This window comes from Ammospiza nelsoni, chromosome 3 (assembly GCF_027579445.1).
Source record: "Ammospiza nelsoni isolate bAmmNel1 chromosome 3, bAmmNel1.pri, whole genome shotgun sequence".
Taxonomy (NCBI): Eukaryota; Metazoa; Chordata; class Aves; order Passeriformes; family Passerellidae; genus Ammospiza; species Ammospiza nelsoni.
Genome location: NC_080635.1, coordinates 108945991 through 108965086, shown reverse-complemented (window position 1 = coordinate 108965086; position 19096 = coordinate 108945991). Strand labels below are relative to the sequence as shown.

Genomic DNA, 19096 nt, shown 5'->3' with positions numbered 1-19096 from the left:
TCCTCAAGATTAGTATTGAGGTTAGGGAGATATTAAGGGCAAAAGTGAAGTTAATTTTTATAGGATATTAAACCACAAATGATTCAAGCATTGGTAGAATACAGGTGAAGTTAGCTGCTACTTGAAACTTCATATCTAAAAAATGTTATGGAAGAAGTTGCAATGCAATACCTCGTCAAGGAAGGGAACTAGAAAATATGCTGTTGACCTGAAGAGGGCAACACAACACAGCAAGTTTCAGCATTTTGTTGGCTAGTGTAGAATGGTCTTGAACAGATCTGTGTACAATATCTTCGTTTTTTCTTATTTATTGAAAATGATGCTTTCATAAAGGACTTGCTGAAAATAGACAATTTGTTTCTTTAAAACTTCCTTTTACAAGGAAGAAGTTTGAGTGAATAGGAAGATCATGTGAGAGGGTGATTTGTGTAACAGCTGGGCTCAGCTGAATTTCTGTGCTGAAGAGAAACAAATGGACTCTGAGTTTTTCTAATAACTGATGGTTTGGCACTAAAGAAACAGTAGCACACTTTCACCAGTTTTAAATTGCTTCAAAATCAAAGCTTCATAAATAAGAAATTTTAAAAGCTTTATTAGGTAAATATTTTTCCTTGTGCCTCATGACTGGGGGAGGTGGGGGGAAGAGAAAGAAACATTTCTATCGAGTATTGCACAGGGGCAGTGTGATCCTTAAATACTCATTTTCTGAACTGGGATGTTTTGTTCTGTGCTGAAAGTAATAGCAATTTGACTAGTTCTCACCTTGAGTTGAAGGTCACTGTCACCACAGTCCCACCAGAGGTTCCGTAATTGCATAAGCTTTTCTTATGCATCACAGTGCACACTGAAATGAGCTGGCTCAAACCAGTGCTGCTAAAGATGACTTTTTTAACATATTCTGTATTAAGGAGTGCTCATGCAGCTCTCTTGAAAGACTTCAGGAGCCCCTGTGCAAGTTCAGCCTTGTGCCTTTGAGAATCTTGGTACCTCATGGGAGCTGTCAATCAGAGTTTCAAAGAAAAGTTCTGAGATGATAAACTGTATTTATTGTCAAAACGTGACTAAAGTTTCCTTAAATATGCCCAGGTTGTCTGTAAAACTGTCAATCTGCCTAGTTCAAAGCTGTTGTAAAAGTTGCACAGTGCTCAGGGAAGGAGATGCAGAGGAGATGGAGCTATAAAACCTCGATTTGTGTTGATTCTCAGCTGTGGTTGAGCTGTTACCAAGCTGGATGGTTTTAAACTAGTTCAGGCCTGTCACTAGGAGCTACAGTAATTCTTCTGGGTTGAGCGTAGATGTAGCTTGCATACAGTGAATAAAGTAGTTTTGCTTGTATGAGAAACAGTTTGTTGAGGTTCTGAGTTAATTATAACTAGTTTTAAAAAAATTAGGGATATACTGGATTCTGCATATTGGGGGTAAAATGGGTAGTATTTTTTTTAATCCTTTTTTTTATCTTGCAGTATTTAAGTTACTTGTAAATCCCAGAAGAATCTAAGTATATGAAAAACCAGTAGAATCTTACTAGTTACTAAATGAAGTCAAAGTGCATCTTGAATTACAGTGGAATAATGAACAGTTTGTGTGGGGGAAAAAAAGTCCATTGGCAATTTGAAAGTACCTTAATCTTAATCTTTGAAAGTATCTTAATCTTAATTGCACCCTCCAATTACAAATTGGTAGTAACTTTTTAACCAACTGGTATTGTATAAAACTCTTCAATTGTTGTCTTTTCTTTGAATTGTCTTATGATAATGGAGTTGAGTGTAAATAAGTTTGGGAAAGTGTTCATGCTACAAGTTTGAATTTAAGCCATGAGGTTTGAATCCTTGTGGCTCCCTAAACTGTTTCATTAAGGTGGTAACCTTGTAGATTTATATATCATCCTAAATTTGTTAAGAATGTTAGTGTATGTATGCAATTCTTTAAAAACTGCACTTTTTACCTCATCCTTGAATCTTTATTCTTAAGAATATCAGTACATTGAGAGGCTGTAATGAAGACAATGAATGAAGCATTAATTCATTTCATTTGGGTCTGTGTACAGTTACCCACAGATCTTATAATTTAATTGCATTGTTCTTTAGTATAATGCTACCTGTCCTCTGATCATTGAAGCTGATCACTTTGCTTTTCCATTTCACATGCTGTAGTCAACACGAAGTGATTTGCTGCTTTTATCAAATACTGTGTAATGTGGGCAAGTTCTTAGGTTGTGGCAAAAGGGACTTTGCCTACCTGAAGCTTACCTGAGCTGTATTCCCTAGAGATTGGCTCTTGTAATTTCCTCAGAAAAAGGGAAAAGCTGATATGTAATTTTTTCTTCAGAGAAATGAGGGATGTCATCTTCAAGGGTCATTTCTGTGGCTGTGCAGCATAAGCAGTGCCTGTGGAACTGAGCCTAGCTGTCCTATCATGCTGATGCAAAACTCTGCAGAGATGAAAGCCACAGACAGTACCTGTTTTGATTTATCAATATCAGCATTTCACCTTTACTTATTTTAAAATAAAATAGGTGAATAAAGCAGGTTAACTTGTGCACAGAATTGAGGATAAGAAAATATAGAAAGTGTTCTGTTTTTGGAAAGTACCAAGACTTCTATTTGCATTTTCCAGAAGACTAAAAGCAAATTCTCTACAGGTAAATGTGGAATGGAACAGACCTATGAGAAAGCACACTCTAGAAATACAGTATGAATTAGCAAACAATTTTTAAAACATTTTTTTTGTCCTTGATTATAGGAGCTCCTTTTGGTTAATCATTAGTGTAGAAAACTACAGCAATTATTGGATTTAATGGTTTGAAGTAGCTTGAAGAGATTTATGAAGTATTGTATTTTTCACTGCTCTTAAGCAAGCAATGTAGTGTTTGTTTTTGTGGATGTAAATCCATTTCTAAAGTTGTTTGCTTGATAGGTAGTCAGTGTTCAATTGCTCAATTTTTAAGTGAGGCTTAGGTCTGCATGTGCACATAAAGCACTGTAGCTGTGAAGAGCACTATTGGTTTGTTGTCCCTGACTCTTCAGATGTCTTGACATGTTACCAGTTACAAATAAAAATTCTTTCCTGGGAAGGAAATGTATTACTTTGAGGCCATGCTTTTATTGTAGGTGTGTTTGTCTTCTCAGGGCTCAACAAAACTGCCTCTTGAAGCTGCTTTTTGTGTTCAGTCTCTGCTGTTTCTGGCTCTGTGATGGTTGCCTGCTGTCTGCTCTGTGTGTCTCAAGTGTTGACTTTCTTCTGCTTCTAGGATCTGTCCAATTCATCTGATATTAAAAATAATGCAAATCCAGTTGTTCAGAGAATACAGTGCTACTTTCCCTGCACAAGAAAATAATTTGAAAGACCAGGCAACAGCCAGAATGTGATTCAGCCATACTTGTTAGGCATTTTGAGTGGTACTTCTGCAACTTTTTGTATGGAATTGGAACTTTTGGCAATACATACTCTTGTTAAAAATGAGCCACAAATGACTCCCTGTCATAGGTCACACATAGCAGTGGGACCTATGACAAGGAAAGTAAATTATATCCTGGGCTGCTGCAGGATGAGCGTTTTCAGCAGCTTGAGGGAAATGATCCCTCCAGTTCACTCAACACTGGTGAGACCACACCTGGAATCTGGTTTTGGGCAGTTCAAGAGACACGTGGGGCTATGGGATGAGAGTAGCATCAAGGACCACTGAGATGATTGAGGAGCTACTGAATCTAACATCAGAGGTGCAAAAAGACTGTGGGAGCTATGACTGTTCAGTCTAGAGAAGAAAAAATTTAGGGTTGGGGAGATCTCATCAATGTGTATAAATATCTATCTGAACATCAGAAAGTATTTTGAGTACAAAATCAGTGTAAACAACATGAGGCATCTTCACAAACAGTTACAGAAACTTAAGCAATGTCTTCAATTCTGAAGTGTCACAATGCACTCAGGACATTAAACTTTTAATCAGTTTGTTAAGGGATGCTTTCTAACTACACATATCTTTTTCAGATAACTAGAACATGTGGTAGGACATTAACTTTCAAATGTTTTATATGGTTCTAATTACTCATTTTGTTGCTATTACGTAAAGTTTTTTCTAAAAGATTGTAAGGAAGCATTCTCTGCCAGTTTAAATAATATGGAGAAGGGTGATGTTTTAAATGGTTCTTTAATCTTTTTAAGGATGAGGAAGTAATTGCTCTCAACAATGTAAGGGAGAATTAGCTGAAATAGTTGCCATATTTCTCTGTAGGTTTATAATGCTAAACTATTGTTAGTTGTGTACAAAGTTAGCACAGAACTGCAGTTGCTTCATAAGTATGCTCTGTTTAATGAAAGGCATCAAGGAAGACACAAGCTGTTGTCCATGAATGATTAGGAGAATAGTCCTTAACCATTCATGATCAAAAATGGTTCAATATTATTGTCTAGACATAACTGTAATAAGCTCTACTACATAAAATTTTAACCTTATTCCAGATGTGTTTATAATTCTAGTTGTGGCTTTAATTTGACTACAGTTTTGGCTAAGATACTAGATAATTTTAGAATTATTACTTGCATCAATTCTTGACATAATACTTGCCACATGTTATGGGGGCTATTGTTAAGGTCTGTTAAAGCTTCCACCAAGAAAACACATCATGTAATTTATCTTGCTTTTAAACCAGTGATCATTTATGTTCAGCACCACCTAAATGTTTCTCAGTTTGTGTAATACTGTTAGGAGTGCTTTCAAGAATAACAGAATTTTCACTTGACTTGATGTTGTGATTCCTTGACACGTATGACTGATACCATGATTGCTTCCCTATCTAAGGAGTTCTGCAGAAGTGCCATTATAGAGGCACATATTTAGCATGACCATATTAAAGCAAATGTGCATGCATTCATAGAATCATCTTCAGCTTTAATCTAGTGATAAACTTCTGCACTACTAATTTAGGTGACTGGAGTTAATGTAATTAAATGTATGAAGTGTAGCCTGTTTGTCGAATCTTTTTGTTGTTGTTGTTTCAGGCCTCTTAAGAATAGTAGGGAGTGTAAAATTCCTGTCCATCATAATTAAGATTTTCCATTCAATGAGGAAACCAGAGTCCTTTTTACAACATTTAACTGTAAAAATTCTAATGCAAACTCCAAAACAGGTGAAAGGATTAATTTTTTTCTATAGTTTAAACTCAGGTATATATGTTGTAATTTTTACAACCACTGAAAATGTCTAATTTATTAGAGAGATTTAAAATGTAGTATAGGAAAAACAGGTAATTTGATTTAACATATTTGTTGATTTTATAGCTAGTCCTGCAACCCACAGCACATCCTGTCAGTGACTCAATTTTTGTGGTAATTCTGGGTAGGTGTGTTGAAAATGTCTATTCTTCTTTTTGTCTTACGGGTTTTAGTTACGTGTTGGACTTATAAAAGCTTTACTTGCTTATTTTATTAAAAAAATAATTCTGTTTTATATTGAGTTGTTCTTTTTTCTCTGAACAATGTTGTGATACTGCAGATAAGCAGTTCAAAATTTTGAATCAATAATTAAAAGCAATGCCAGCCTTATTCAAAGCACACAGAATCATAACTAGAACATCTACTTGGTGGACTTTGCAGAGACTAAAGAAATACTAGAAATAGTCTTTTTTTTTTTTTTTTTGGAATGTTGTTCCAGTCCCAACAAGTTAAAGAGTAAAATAGAAAAATTATCAAAGGTATAGAATAAAGCAGTGGGTTGTGTGTGAGAAGCCCTCTATTACTTGGAAGATTTGAAGAGGAGAGGAGCAATGATTACAGGATAAAGACATAGCCCATTGTCATGTTTTATGCCTCTTGTAATAGAAGCTCAAAAATATTAATGGCATTTGAAAGGTGACAGATTTCAAATAGATAAAGCAAGATCATTTTTGTGTGTACTTAAGCTTGTTGAGCTGAAAATCATCTTTATGAAAGAGATGGAAGGGTTTTTTTAAGTTTTTTTTAAAAGGAAAGAAACAAAACAAAAAAACCCCATCAACTCCCACCCAGAAACATTGTTGTACCATCTCCACAATTAAATACTCAATGAGTCTGGTCTAATATTAAGCAAAAAGAAATCATCTTGAAATTCCAGCAAAATCCCAAAATTTCAGCACCAGTGGAAGAACAGTATTTCAGATGGGGATTTGCAGTATCTTGCTTTTGGACAAGCATGGTGTTGTGATGGTTCTGTGACTACTGCAACTCATCAGCTTTTCAGTTAGTCACTTTTAAATTGTGCATTGAGATTCTTAATTGAAAACATTTCTACAAGGTAGAAATGTATGGAAAAAATGTATTTTAGCAAATATTTGCATAATTTTATTTTCCTGTTCTTTCTTTTTTATATACAATGACTAGCATTATTGTGCAAACTCTTTTTACTTCTAAAGCTTCTTGGTTGAGTTTAAGCTTAAACAAAATGGTTCTATGAAATTAAGAGAGGTTTATTTAATGTAAAGTTGTTCATCACAACACAGCACAGACTATGAATTTGACAAGTTACTGAAAATATAATGGAATATGTAGGGAGGTCTCAGCTTTTATCGTTTTAGGTTACCAGCTTATACACATCTGGGGATTGTAAGAACTTCTTTTTTACTTTGTGAGTTCAGTATGCATGGTAACTTTTATTTGTTTGAATATTGAGGAGCAGCTGAGTGTTTAGGCAGAAAAATCCAAATCCCTTCCTCTTGATGGAAATAGTGGTAACTGTGATTTTTCCAGATTAAAACCCAGTGAGTTATGTTTTTCATTTTAAGATGCATCCTGTGTAAATATCTGACTAATTAAATTGTGGATTTCATGCAGTGTTTGATGTTGTGTTGACTCTGAAAAGGACCAGGCAAGCTGACAACTTTTTTTTTTTTTTTTTTGCCAGGATGATAGGGAGGAAAGAGTTACATTTGTTAGCATAGCATGTGACTGTAAAGATTGTGATCCTGTGAGGCTTTGCACTGCATTAGAGGGCCTCTTAAAACTTGCCCTCACCTATAACTCTTCTCAGCACCAGTGTTCCTGAATAGGTAACTTTAATCTTTCTCACTGTGGTGTAATTTGTTTTCACCCTCACTCTCCTGTCATTGTCAGGGCTTAAAATTTCTTTTAAAAAGAGTAAAATCTTCATTTGTTCTGCATTTGTGAGATGTTGGCTGAGTGATTGTCTTCCTATGCTCATATACCTGAAGGCATTTTTTCTGCAGGGATTGGCAATTACTGATTGACTTTCACCTATTGTATCCTGCAAATGCGTCCAGAATCTTGAACAGTTCACAGCTACATGGAGGCTACACTGTAAAATAAAATAATTTTTAAAATTCCAAATTTCTGTTGAAGGTTTGATCATTTTAGCTGGCAAAATGATAGATATTGTATGAACATTTGCCTTAGATCTGGTGTAGATTATTTAAAATCATTATCAGTTATGCAGTGATATCTTTGTGGGTTAGATTAGATTTTCTCATTATTGAGTAAGCAAATATTGTACAAAACACAACATTATAAAAGCAGCTATTCATGGTGGCTGTTCCTTCATGTCTTGTTCTACTAAATGGAATCATAGAATAGTTTGGAATGGAGTTGGAAGGGGCCTTTCAAAGGTCATTGAGTCCACCCCACCTGCCATGGGCAGGGCCATCTTGCACTAAACCATGTTGCTCAAAGCTCCACCCAGCCTGGCCAGGACTTGCAGGGATGGCAATGCTGGTGTAGAAAGTTGTAGTCAAGCTGGTCTTATATTGCTACACATGAAAAAGGGGGATGGCAAAGTTGTTCTAAAACTATGCTCCTGTATGACCAAGACACTTGTATCCTGCAAATACTGTGGAATGTAGCATGGGACTTTTCTTTTGATTCTTTTAATGCATAAAGCATCTGCTGCTTGTGAGGGAAGAAGTGTGTAAGCATCTTGGGGTAATGCTCTGCCTGTAGGATTAGATTTGTGAACCACAGTCTTTGTATAAACAACAGACAGTTACTTTTATCATTTTAACATTGATGAAGACCAGTGATTTTTATTTACTTTACCACATCTGTGTTGCTTAACACTTAAAATGCAAAACTGAATTAATTTTCTATAATGTTTCATGATAGAAGCTGAGGATATTGTTTGCAGCAGTCAGGAACTATGTGAGAGACTTGAGAAAATACAATTTTGGCTTTTCCCTCTTGGCATTAAATTATTATAGCTAGGGAAAAAATTGTTCTTAATTTATTAATAAATAATGAGAAACTGCAGTACACACTTGGGAAATTCTTATCTTAAAAGTCTGTTGATGATAACAACCTTTGACTACATACTTCCATTTATTTCCACTTCTACTTCAGGTGTTAAACACTTGGGAGTTATGACTGGACTTCTGTGAATATCCAATTATTTTTAAAAAGTAAACCTGATACAAAATTGTTTTGACTAAAACAATGTTTTAGAGGGACTGGGGTTTTTTTCCTTTTTTTTTTTTTAATGTTTTGCATGTATATTTGTTCAGCATAATGTGCCAGAGTTCACTTTTCTAGTGTGGATCTGTCTGAGGTGGATGCATCCTGCTGGCTGTGTGCCTCCCATCATTTTTCAAATGTTCAGATATTTCATTAGCACTGATGATATGCCCATACTGGTACCCTGAGGACATGGGGAAGTGATTGGAGCAGCTAGGAAATGACTTTTTATTATTCTTCATAAGAAAAACTGGGAAAATACTATTTTTCCTTATTTGAAGACTGTTAGCAAGAAGTAACAAGTAATTGTGTGTCGACAGTTCTGCACTGTACTGCCCTGGAATTACCTCTGAGCTAGAGCACTGCTCAGGCAAAGACTCCCTGCCTGTGAGTGACAGTTGTGTTGTTCTTTACGTGTTTGTTTGAGTGATTGTTTTTTGCCCATAAACCCCCACTGGGAGAGAACATACCTCTTGATATTGAGTTGTTTCTATTTTTTAATTACCATAATAGGATGGCAGATAGTTTCTGAGAGGTAGGAAACTAAATTTGAAAGGGGCAATGGCTTGTATTGCTTGTTCCAATTAAAATAATGTGTGAAGAAAGTCTCATTTGCTGGAACCCACTCATCCTCAATGCAGGGCACATCAGCTGCTTTTGGGAGTTAGCTGCTAGCAGAAAATTGTCAGCAACCATTTGGAGCAAGATTAAAATGTTTGGGTTGGTTGAATATGAGATTTTTAACTTCTCTGCCTGAGGTGGTGGGTTTGGGTGGCCATGTCAGGTTACCAGGAAAAAAAACTTTGCCTATCTTTGCAATGTCAGGTTCTTGCTGCCCCGGAGCTGCTTTTACAGATACCCAAAGAAGAGAGCTACCTTAACAGAACCACAATTCTTAAATAAGTTCTGAAGATCTGATAGAATTCAATTTGGCCTGGGACATCAAGAGCAACAAGAGGAGCTTCTATGGGAATGTCAGGGATAAAGGAAGGCTAGAAAAATTGTGAGCCCTCTCCAGAAGAAATGGGACACCTGTTTACCCAGAACGTGGGGGTATTCAGTGTCTTTTTGCCTCATTCTTCACCAGCAAATATTCCAGCCAGACTGCCCAAGTCCCAGAAGGGAAAAGGAAGAGACTGGGAGAATAAAGAACTGCCCACTCTAGAAGATCAGATCCAAGAACAGCTAAGGAACCTGAAAGTGCACAAGTCTGTGGGACTGGGTGAGAGAAACCCCAAAATAACTTGAGGAAAGTGACACGTGAAGTGGCTAAGCCACCATCCATCATATTTGAGAAGTTGTGGCAGTCCAGTGAAGTTCCTACTGAAATGTAACCCCATTTTTTAAAAAGGGAAAATAAGGAGGACCTGGGGAACTACAGGCCCCAGTCTAACTTTAGTGCCCAACAAAGATCATGGAGCAAATTGTGCTGGAAACTGTGCTAATGCATGTGGGGAATAAGGAGTTCTGCTTGATCTGCCTGGAGAAGAGAATGCTCCAAAGAGACCTCCCAGTACCTAAAGGTGCCCTCAAGAGAGCTGGGGAGGAACTTTTTACAGTGTTGTGTGATGATAGGAGAAAGGGAATGGCTTTAAACTGAAAGATACCTAGTTGAAGTAATTCTGGATTCCTTTGCATATCTGCAGCAGAAGTGGGCCATGTATGTTCTTTACATATGACTGATTCCTTAAGTGGGTAGAAGATTCTTGGTTGTCTGTCAAAGCACAACACTTGCTTGTGTAAGTTGGTAGTGGTTCTTGCAGCTGAAATAGTTTGAAATTTTTGATATTAAAAAAACTGAGAAAAAAATCACCTGTTGATCTGTAAGGGTAAAGTATTGCTTTGGCTTGGAAAAATATATAAGGATATGTTGAACTTCTAAGTTTGTTCTCACTGCTTGTTTTTTTTTAAGTTAAGGATATATTAAAATGGTTTTTGTTAAAGCAGATTGTATTCCCATAACAGAAGATTTGGGGCTTTAAAAAAATAATTAACACTGTTGTATCCATGACACTATCTATGAATTATCTTCACATTTTTTATGGAGTGACAGCTTACTTGTAATTGTTAATAAACAAAAACTTCCCTGCATTTCATGATATGAATGAAATGCAAGGCGTGAGGCAGGGGGAATGTGGAAATACCAGATGTTTCTTCTGGTGCAACCTTTAGTTCTGTCCTATTGTGTACCTGTCTGAAGTGCTAATACTACATATTTGCATGGTCCTTTAATTGTTTGGTTTGATTATTTTTTATTGAAACAGGCAACAACAGAGAGACCTTTTATACAGAAGCTATTTCGACCAATTGCTTCAGGAGGACAGTTGCATACTTTGGGAGACCTGCTAAAAGATGTGTGTCCTAGTGCTATCACCACTGAAGGTACTGCAGAAATAACTTTTTGTCCCATAAGATAATTCTTTTTCTGTTGATTTATTGGGTTTTATGGTAGAGGGGTTTTCTTTGTTTTGTTTTGTGTTTTTGTTGGGTTGTTTTTTTTAATATGACTATTTTGGAGAGAGAGCTAAAATGTCAGTACCAGAGTTTCAGATTTCATTCATTCCTGGCTCTTTACTGTGCCCTGCATGGTTTCAAGAAGGTAAGATTGAGTCCTTAGTCACTCCTAAAGAATTAATCTCTAGAAATTTTATTCTGAAATTCCTGTACTCTTTTGCTGTTATGATGGTCATAGTAGAAATATCTACATTATTTTCTGCACTTTAAAAAAATTAGGAAAGTGTCAGCAGATTTTAAGTTACCTTTAATTTTGTATTCCAAAAACTTTTTATATGTAAAATTCCAAAACTGATAGAAATTGCAGATGTTTTCAGAATGCTTTTTTTTGTTCTTGAAGTCCAACCTTCTAAAATGTACCAGTAAGAGATTTTTACAAGTATATAATAGTTTATTTATGATTACAAATTGGTATTGTGTGAGCAATCAGTGTAACATTATTTCATACAATAGCATTTGTTGATCTGCACTTATTCAGGGAATAGAATTTTTTGGATGTAATTTTAGTCTCGAAGCTTACAAGTATTGTAACTATGATACACGTTTTGGGGGGGATAAATGTAACAGTTATGTACTCTGCAAATTAAGATCAAAATTATTTAATGCAAAAGGTTTTTCATTTGTTCTTGCTGTTGCCTTACCTGTAAATGAGGAACTTAAGAGAAATGTGTGATATTCTAGAGAAAATCTTGGCACAGAATTTACTGGTGTAGTATCAGCATCTTTTAACAGCGAAGCACTGAATTGGAAATCAATATAAAATTCTGCAAGATTTTGTTGTACACAGAAGTTGCTTCATTCAAAATTAAACAGTCATCACAGATTTCTCCCAGTATCAGGATCTTAGAAATTCACTGAAATATCAAAGTACATTTTTTTTTTACCCTTGTTTAATACTTGTTAACATATGAGAACAATTTCCAAAAATAACAGAAGGTAAGAAAAATATGGAGTATTGCTAACCATGTGGCCATTTTTCATAAAGCTCTTTTAAATTTTGGAGCATTATTTTAAGTAATGCTTTCTACTAACTGTCCAGAAGATAAAGGGAGATACCAATGGATACATGAATGTTAGCACCAGCAAGTTTAACCATCTTTAAGTACTTAACTGTCAGTATCATACACACCCTATTGGAAAGGTACAGAGGGAATTTTAAAAAATCATCGAGAAGGATGGATGCATTTTAACGTGATAGGCAGTTGAGCACAAATTAAATGAAAAAACTCATAAGCATTTATGCACATGTTATTCCAGGATTTAAGGGATGACAATTTTTATGTAGATTTGCCAAAGCTGCAGATGGTGAGTGTGCTAGTTAACTGCCCTTATTGAAAGTGTGAATGTAATACAATTCTATCTGAATAGCAGTGATGATGCTTCCCATCAGTAGGCCTTCTTTTCAGATGTTGACAAAAGCACCAGTCTTGGACAGCAGAACAGAAACAGGCTGTGCCAATTGCTTGCTTTGTTTTTGTTAAAAGCCAAAAAAGCTTGCATTTATTCAACCTGGACAAAAAAAAAGTTGGAAAAAGAGAAAGTAGGTACTGTTCTTACACATAAAAGGAGGGATGTGAAATTCAGTGGGTTTTGGAGTGTTGGAATGTGCTTCTCTGTTACTGTATACATCTGTTTAACTTTGGCCCAGTTTTCACTGAGCAACTTGCAGACTTCAGAGTTTAATAGATCTGGTCCCTCAGATGGGTGTGAGCTATCCAGAACTCGGCACATTTTCTCCTGTAACACAGCTTTGTGTTGCAGTGTCGTTCAGTTGTTCCTCCTGTGTTGTGGGCATTCTCCCCTTCTGGTGTGCTGGAGAGCTGGGGAAGCTGTCTGAGCTAAATGCAGAAAACAGCCTGGGCTTCTGAGGAGATGTGGGGGTAGGCTGATACACAGAGCCAGTGAAGGGGGGGTAAGAGTCTAAGCAAGTAATTTAGAAGAAAATGACAGATCTGGGAATCATTAAATGTGATTGGGAGAGTGACTATAAACAGTGTGGCAGAATGAAAGAGATTGGGGCAAAAGCCAAAACCTGACATAATAAATGTGAACACCTGGACAAAGTAAGTGGGGTAGGAGATGATAAAAGGATGAGAGAGAAAAAGAATCATGTTGCTTGTGGAGCATGCACAGAGCTTGTGCAAGGCATCTGTGAAAGAATGGTGAGTAGATATCCTGCTGGCCAGGTGATTCAGGAGGGGATTTGGAGAAGCAAATTGAATCAGAAGATGACAAGAAAGGTAGGTTGTGCTGGCAGAATGACAAGCTGCAGGTGAAGAGGTGGTCAGGTGGAGCTGGGGATTGTCAGATAAAGGACTGAGGAAAGCCTGTTCAGGGTTTGCTGTACTGGAGACAGGAATACAAAGCAGAAATTTAGGCATGGCAACATGGAAAGACAAAAAGGAAGAAGCAGAATTAGAACAAGACAGAGGGATGATCAAGAAAGGTTCAGGCATAGAGAGGAGTGACCTGAAAAGATGGATGCCCATGACAGATGTGATTCTTACTGCTAAGCATCATGGGCAGGGAAGGACAGTGCTGGTTTAGGCTTGACTGCTGAGGTCATCATACTCTGTTCACTGATTATTCAATTTAGCCAAGAAGTGAATTTGATTATTCTCTTGCTTGACTAAATCCACTCATTCATTATTCAAATGTAATGTGCACTATATTAAGTGTTCATGCTCTAATATAACTTTGAGCTATTAAAAAACCAACTAACTCACCAGAATGTTCAGTGCCATTTTTGAGTTTTGCCTGTAGAAATATTAGCAGCCATAATGAGGAAAAGCATCACACTTTTCCACCAAGTAAACTCCTGAGGCTGCAGTACCACAGCACATTGTGCTATTGAAGTCTCCATGAAACTCATTCAGTAAAATAATTTTCTCTCTGATGCTGGATCACTGAGAATTTGACAAATTTGCTATGTCAACAGATGTTCCATTAGTTCAAAATACAGAGGAAATATGGGTTTAGGAGAGTTTAATTTACAAGCATGTTTTGGAAACATGGGATACCACACCTAAAGTTTTTACTTCTGAAGCAGTTGTCTCCATTTGAAGTTGAATACTTGAAGTTTAGAAGGTGTCAGAGCTGTAGACTGGCTGTACAATCATAATTTCTTCACATACTTATATTTACATTCTGTTTATAATCTCTGTCTCTCTCTGCCTCTCATCTCTCTTTGTCTTCTCTGAGACTGTTGTCTTCCTGCCCAGGCTGGGTGTGTTTTAGCATCAGGTGTGTGGAATGAAAAATCACAATCCTGATTCTTGAAGGAATAAATCAAGAATGAATGTGCTTCAAGAAGTATTATAATTTAGGCAGCTAAATACTGCCTTTGGGAACAGAATTTAGTTCTTTTTTCCCCGGAGAATTCATTCAAATGTAATAGCAGGCAAGCTGAGTGTTACAAATCCACACATTTTATAGAGAGGAGCATCAGAAAAATCCAGTGATCAGCATGAGTATTCTGCTGAACAGTTTACTTGCTTGTGCTTGAAATCAGTGAGAGCTCTGGGCCTCTGAGTGTGCAAACCCTAGACACTTTCTGAAGTAAAGTTTAGGCCTCTCATAACTATTCTTTTGTCCCATCCTCCAAAAAACTTATATTTCTGGCTATGATATCGCTTTGACTTCAATTTGTGATCTCTAAAATGATGATAATCCAGGAAACTTGTTAAAATGAAAAAGGAAAAACAGATTGTAGCCAGACATTTAAAATTGTCCTCTTTGGACCTTACTTACTGTCTTCTAGTATTTTTCTTGTAAACTTGTATGTTTTGTCTTAATCTACACTTTATTCTAGTGGAGACATTAAAATAATATTGTAACAAACCAGAATATATTATCAAAGGTTTATTAGAAAAAAATTTTTTAAATTTCATGTCTGGATTTTCAAACTATACTTAATTTTTCTGAACAAAGGAAATTAAAGTAGTATCTCATGAAAAGTATGCTTAAAGATATAATAGATACTGGATAAGCAGGTTTCTAAAATATTTTTAATCTTCTTTTCAAAGCCATTTAGATAATTTTCCAATTAACCTCCCTCTTTAGTGAATTGATTCTGTGCTGACATTAACTGCATCCTTTCTTCAGTGCAACACAATCAATATGAGTTTTTTCTTTCTGTTTTTCTCCATCTGTTGACTTTTTTCCCCCCTCTTCCTCTTTGGTTTTCTCTTTTCCAATGACTTTTCATTCAACTGGAAGCTTCACGGTGATTGTGGTGGTCGCTTGTCTGTGGTGGCATCCGTAGTGAGCTTTGTGCCGTGGGAACCCAGGGAATTTATGGTTTTCAGACTCAGCATTTGTAGCTGTATATTGAGCTGTTCCTGCTGCCAGATTCTTAGGGACCACCACAAGAAGAGGGGAGGGAAGGGTTTCAAGAACCACCCACAGTGTCTATATGCCTTTGCTTTAGGAAGCATGGATATAATTAAGTCTTCCTTTTAACTCTGCTGAGAAAAATGTTTCAATGAAAAAATGTATTTATATATATATATGTGGATTGAATATATGCATTGGTTACCAACTGTTGAGAACATGGTGTAAAGAGCACTGTCAAAAGAACAGGTTGTATAATGACATTAAAAGATTGATAGTGAAAATGGTCTTTGTAAAATGCTGTGTCAATATTATTTTGGACTGTTGTAGACTGCGGGTAGCTGTTTAGAATACTGTATTTTATTTAAATTAGCTTATGAAACTATTTATTCAAGGCTTTTATTGTTCGTTGAAGTGCTGTAAAAAATCACAACTTTGAACTGTTATTATCCCAACCCTGTGTCTCCTCAAACTGGTCCTTTATTCAATTTTATATATACACATAATCATATTTTTAAAAAAATAAGTATGTGTGTCTGTGAAACTTTTTTCTGCTTAATAAATTCTGTACAGTGCTTACCTTTCTGCTAAATAGTTTCATCTGATTAAGCTGTTAATAAGAGAAAAACTGGTTGACCAAAGACTTTGTTATGGGTGTTGTTATATCAAAAGCAAAGAGTGGCTTTTGTTTAGAGTCCATCCTCTAACTCTTCAGATTTCAAGGAGCATTGGCTTTATCTTCCCTTGTCCTCCATCACTGCAGTGGAGTTGGAGCAGTGTGCACAGTAGTTGGGAACCTGTTTGTCAAAATATGTATCAGGCATTTCAAACATTAGTAGTAATGGTCAGTAAGTGTAAAGAAAAGCAGTGGAATTAGAACAAGCACTAAGAAGCCAGTGTAGTTCTTAAAACTATTGGCAATTACATTAATTGTCTTGACTATAAAGGATACCCTGTTTTTCTAAAGCAACAATGAGAATGCCTGTCTTTGTTAGTAGCAAACATAGAATGATTTGGTTTGGAAGGGATCTTAAATCTCCTCTGCCATGGGCAGGGGCACCTTCCACTATCCCAGGTTGCTCAAGGCCCCATCCAGCCTGGCTTGGAACACTTGCAGGGATGGGGCAGCCACAGCTTCTCTGCACAACGTGTGCCAGGGTCTCTCCACCTGCTAAGTAAGGAGTTAATTCCTAATATCAAATTTAAACCTGCCCTCTTTCAGTTTAAAGCCATTTCCCTTTTTTCTATCACTTTCTCTCCACCTCTCTTGTAGGCCTCCTTTAGGTAGTGGAAACATTTAAGACTTCTAAGAATAATGAAATGTTCAGAGAACCTTCAAGGAAGATGCACTTATTTTCACTTTGTATTACTCCTCCTGCAGTACTGTGCAATACTTTCTTCCAGAAGGCTAGGTTAGAGCAGATATAATATAACCCTCTCTGATTTTGTGTCTGAGTAAGTATTTAGACAGCAAGTGTGTTAAATCATCTGTTTTCTCATTAGCTGAATATTTATTCTTTTTACATGGTTCCTGTTTAGCTGCTTCATAGGCAGTGGTTGTGGTTATGTGGCAACAGAAACAGTAAGACCAGGTCACCACCTTCCAGTGAACATTGATGCATTTCATTTGTTTCAGTTTTTTTCTTTGTTCTGGTCTTCCTGTGTTGACATAAAGTTTAAGAAGTAGTGAAATCCTTCTTGTCATGTTTAATAAATATTAAAATCAGTATTTTCAAACTAATCCAATAATCACTTCTTCTGTATTGTAGCCTGCTGTAGTCTTTCTTTAAGGCATGTTATATTTTTGTGTTTAGTTACTGAACTGTATTTTATCAATTACACAGCAGTTCATAAATCAAAGTCACCTCAGTCTGAAATTTTACTATGGATAAACCTATATTATGTATTAGTATATTTTTATTTACTGTATTTCCATAATTATTGTTTCATTCAGTTCGTCTAAAGACTCCATACAATTGAAATCAAATTTGGGAGCTGTGTAGTAATATAGATATACTTAGCTTGCTATTCATGGACTACTATTCCTGACTGTCTAGAGTTTTTGGAAATCCTTCCTGGAAGATAGGCAATTTAATTTCAATTTTCAGTCTTTAAAACATAGCAAGTTCTGTTTGAATATATTAAACTATATAAATAGAAACTATTAAATATAAAATCAACTATTAAATATATATTCTGTTTGAATATAGTAAACTGTGTTTAGTTTTCAGTTGAGATTACCCTCTGTTGGAGGAGCATGTATGTATCTGTTTTAGGTTTGCTTCTCCCTAGTAATTCATACTCCAATCTGAGGCAAGCTGGTCAGTTGGGTTTTTGGGCAGTGTCTCATTATATTTGATCCTGATAGCAGCATCAAGAAAGAAGGGTACTTATTTTTCAGTTCTCTTTTCAACTTGCATTGACCTATCTTATTTTCTGTTCTGTCAATGTCTCTTCTTTTTCCTGCTCATGTTCCTTCATCATCTATTCCAGTAATAGCTCTTGCTGTCCTTTGTTACTCTTTTAGTATCTGCTTTTGGAACCTCTAAAGCTAGCTTTCTTTTGACTAAGCTCACTGTCATTTATATAACTAATTTTGCAGAGTTTCAGACCTTAGCTGATTTCCTAACAGGAATAGATCTTGTTCTCTGGGGTAGTAATTAGTCAACAGTCACTTCTGCTCTGTTAGTTTTTTCTTTTTGCTTTCTGTCTTTTTGTCCTGTGATATTCTATTATCTAGACTTCAGTTTTCTAGAGTTTACTAGCAAATTTCAGTATCACTGGATACAAAAATCTAAAATATTTGGACACCTAGGGCCTGTGCCTCTCTATCAGCATTCTTCCATTTCCCAATTTCTCTTGCTTTTTATTTGCCCTCCAAGATGACCAATGTCCTGGTTAGTTACTCAGGAAAGTCAGAATAAAGTTGTCCAGTGTTGCCCTTCTCATTCACTGTTTTACACTCTTGAAACTTTACATCTATCCTTTCCAGCCAACAGTCCAAAATCCTTCAGCTTTGCTTCTCATAGGCTGTGCATCATGTAGTTTTGAATCTAGGCTCATGACAGATGACTTTTTTATTTTAATATGAAACGCCCATTCATGAGTGTTTAGAATCAGGGGTTAGGATCAGGTTATTCTGATTATTCATGCTGCAGCCTATAAACTCATTGTCTGATCTTTTTTCCTATGCTTGTGGATGCCACTTGCACAGGCAAAAGTTGGTTCTTTAATTGGACAGTTCTTGTGTGGTGAAGTGCAATTGTCTGCAGTAGTTGCAAGAAGTTCAGAAAATTAGGCAGTTATTTAAATAACTTCAGAGTTATTGCTATTTGTGGGAAGGTTTCGTGGATTATCCAGGAACATGCTAAGATAAAGCTTGATATTACTTATGGTCTCTTACACTGTGTTGCTGTAGTTTCTATGCAGGTAAGTAAGAGAGGGTGTTAAGATCATGTTGTTGCCTGCAACTATATCACACCAGATATGATAGAACATGTAACTTGTGGATATTCTTTCTCAAACTGATGAATAACAAAATTATCCATCCCTGAAAGAGATAGTACCATGGCTACTCTCCCCTACTGTCTAAAATTCTCAGTTTTACTTACATTAGTTGGATTACACCACCTGCCTTTAGCAACACTGTTGTTTATGACAGATAATTAAATTAAGTGTTATCTATCTGCTTCAAGGAAGTCTTGCTGTGTTTCCCCGTGATTTTCTGTATTTGGTGATAGCATTCCTGTTGCTAATTAAAGGGTCTTTGTTTCCAGAAGTAATTCCATTTCTGAATGTCAGCGTTTATCAAATTGGG

The 19096-nt window shown here is 36.2% G+C and overlaps 1 protein-coding gene across 2 annotated transcripts in view; it reads left to right on the top strand.

Moving 5' to 3' along the window:
* The window catches only part of ATG5 (autophagy related 5), a 73585-nt gene that overhangs the window by 36051 nt on the left and 18438 nt on the right, over window positions 1-19096 (top strand). For both annotated transcript variants that reach the window (XM_059468227.1, XM_059468228.1), the window contains one exon: window positions 10698-10815. In XM_059468227.1, coding sequence (XP_059324210.1) covers window positions 10698-10815 — 118 coding nt within the window. The remainder of the gene's footprint in view (window positions 1-10697; window positions 10816-19096) is intronic.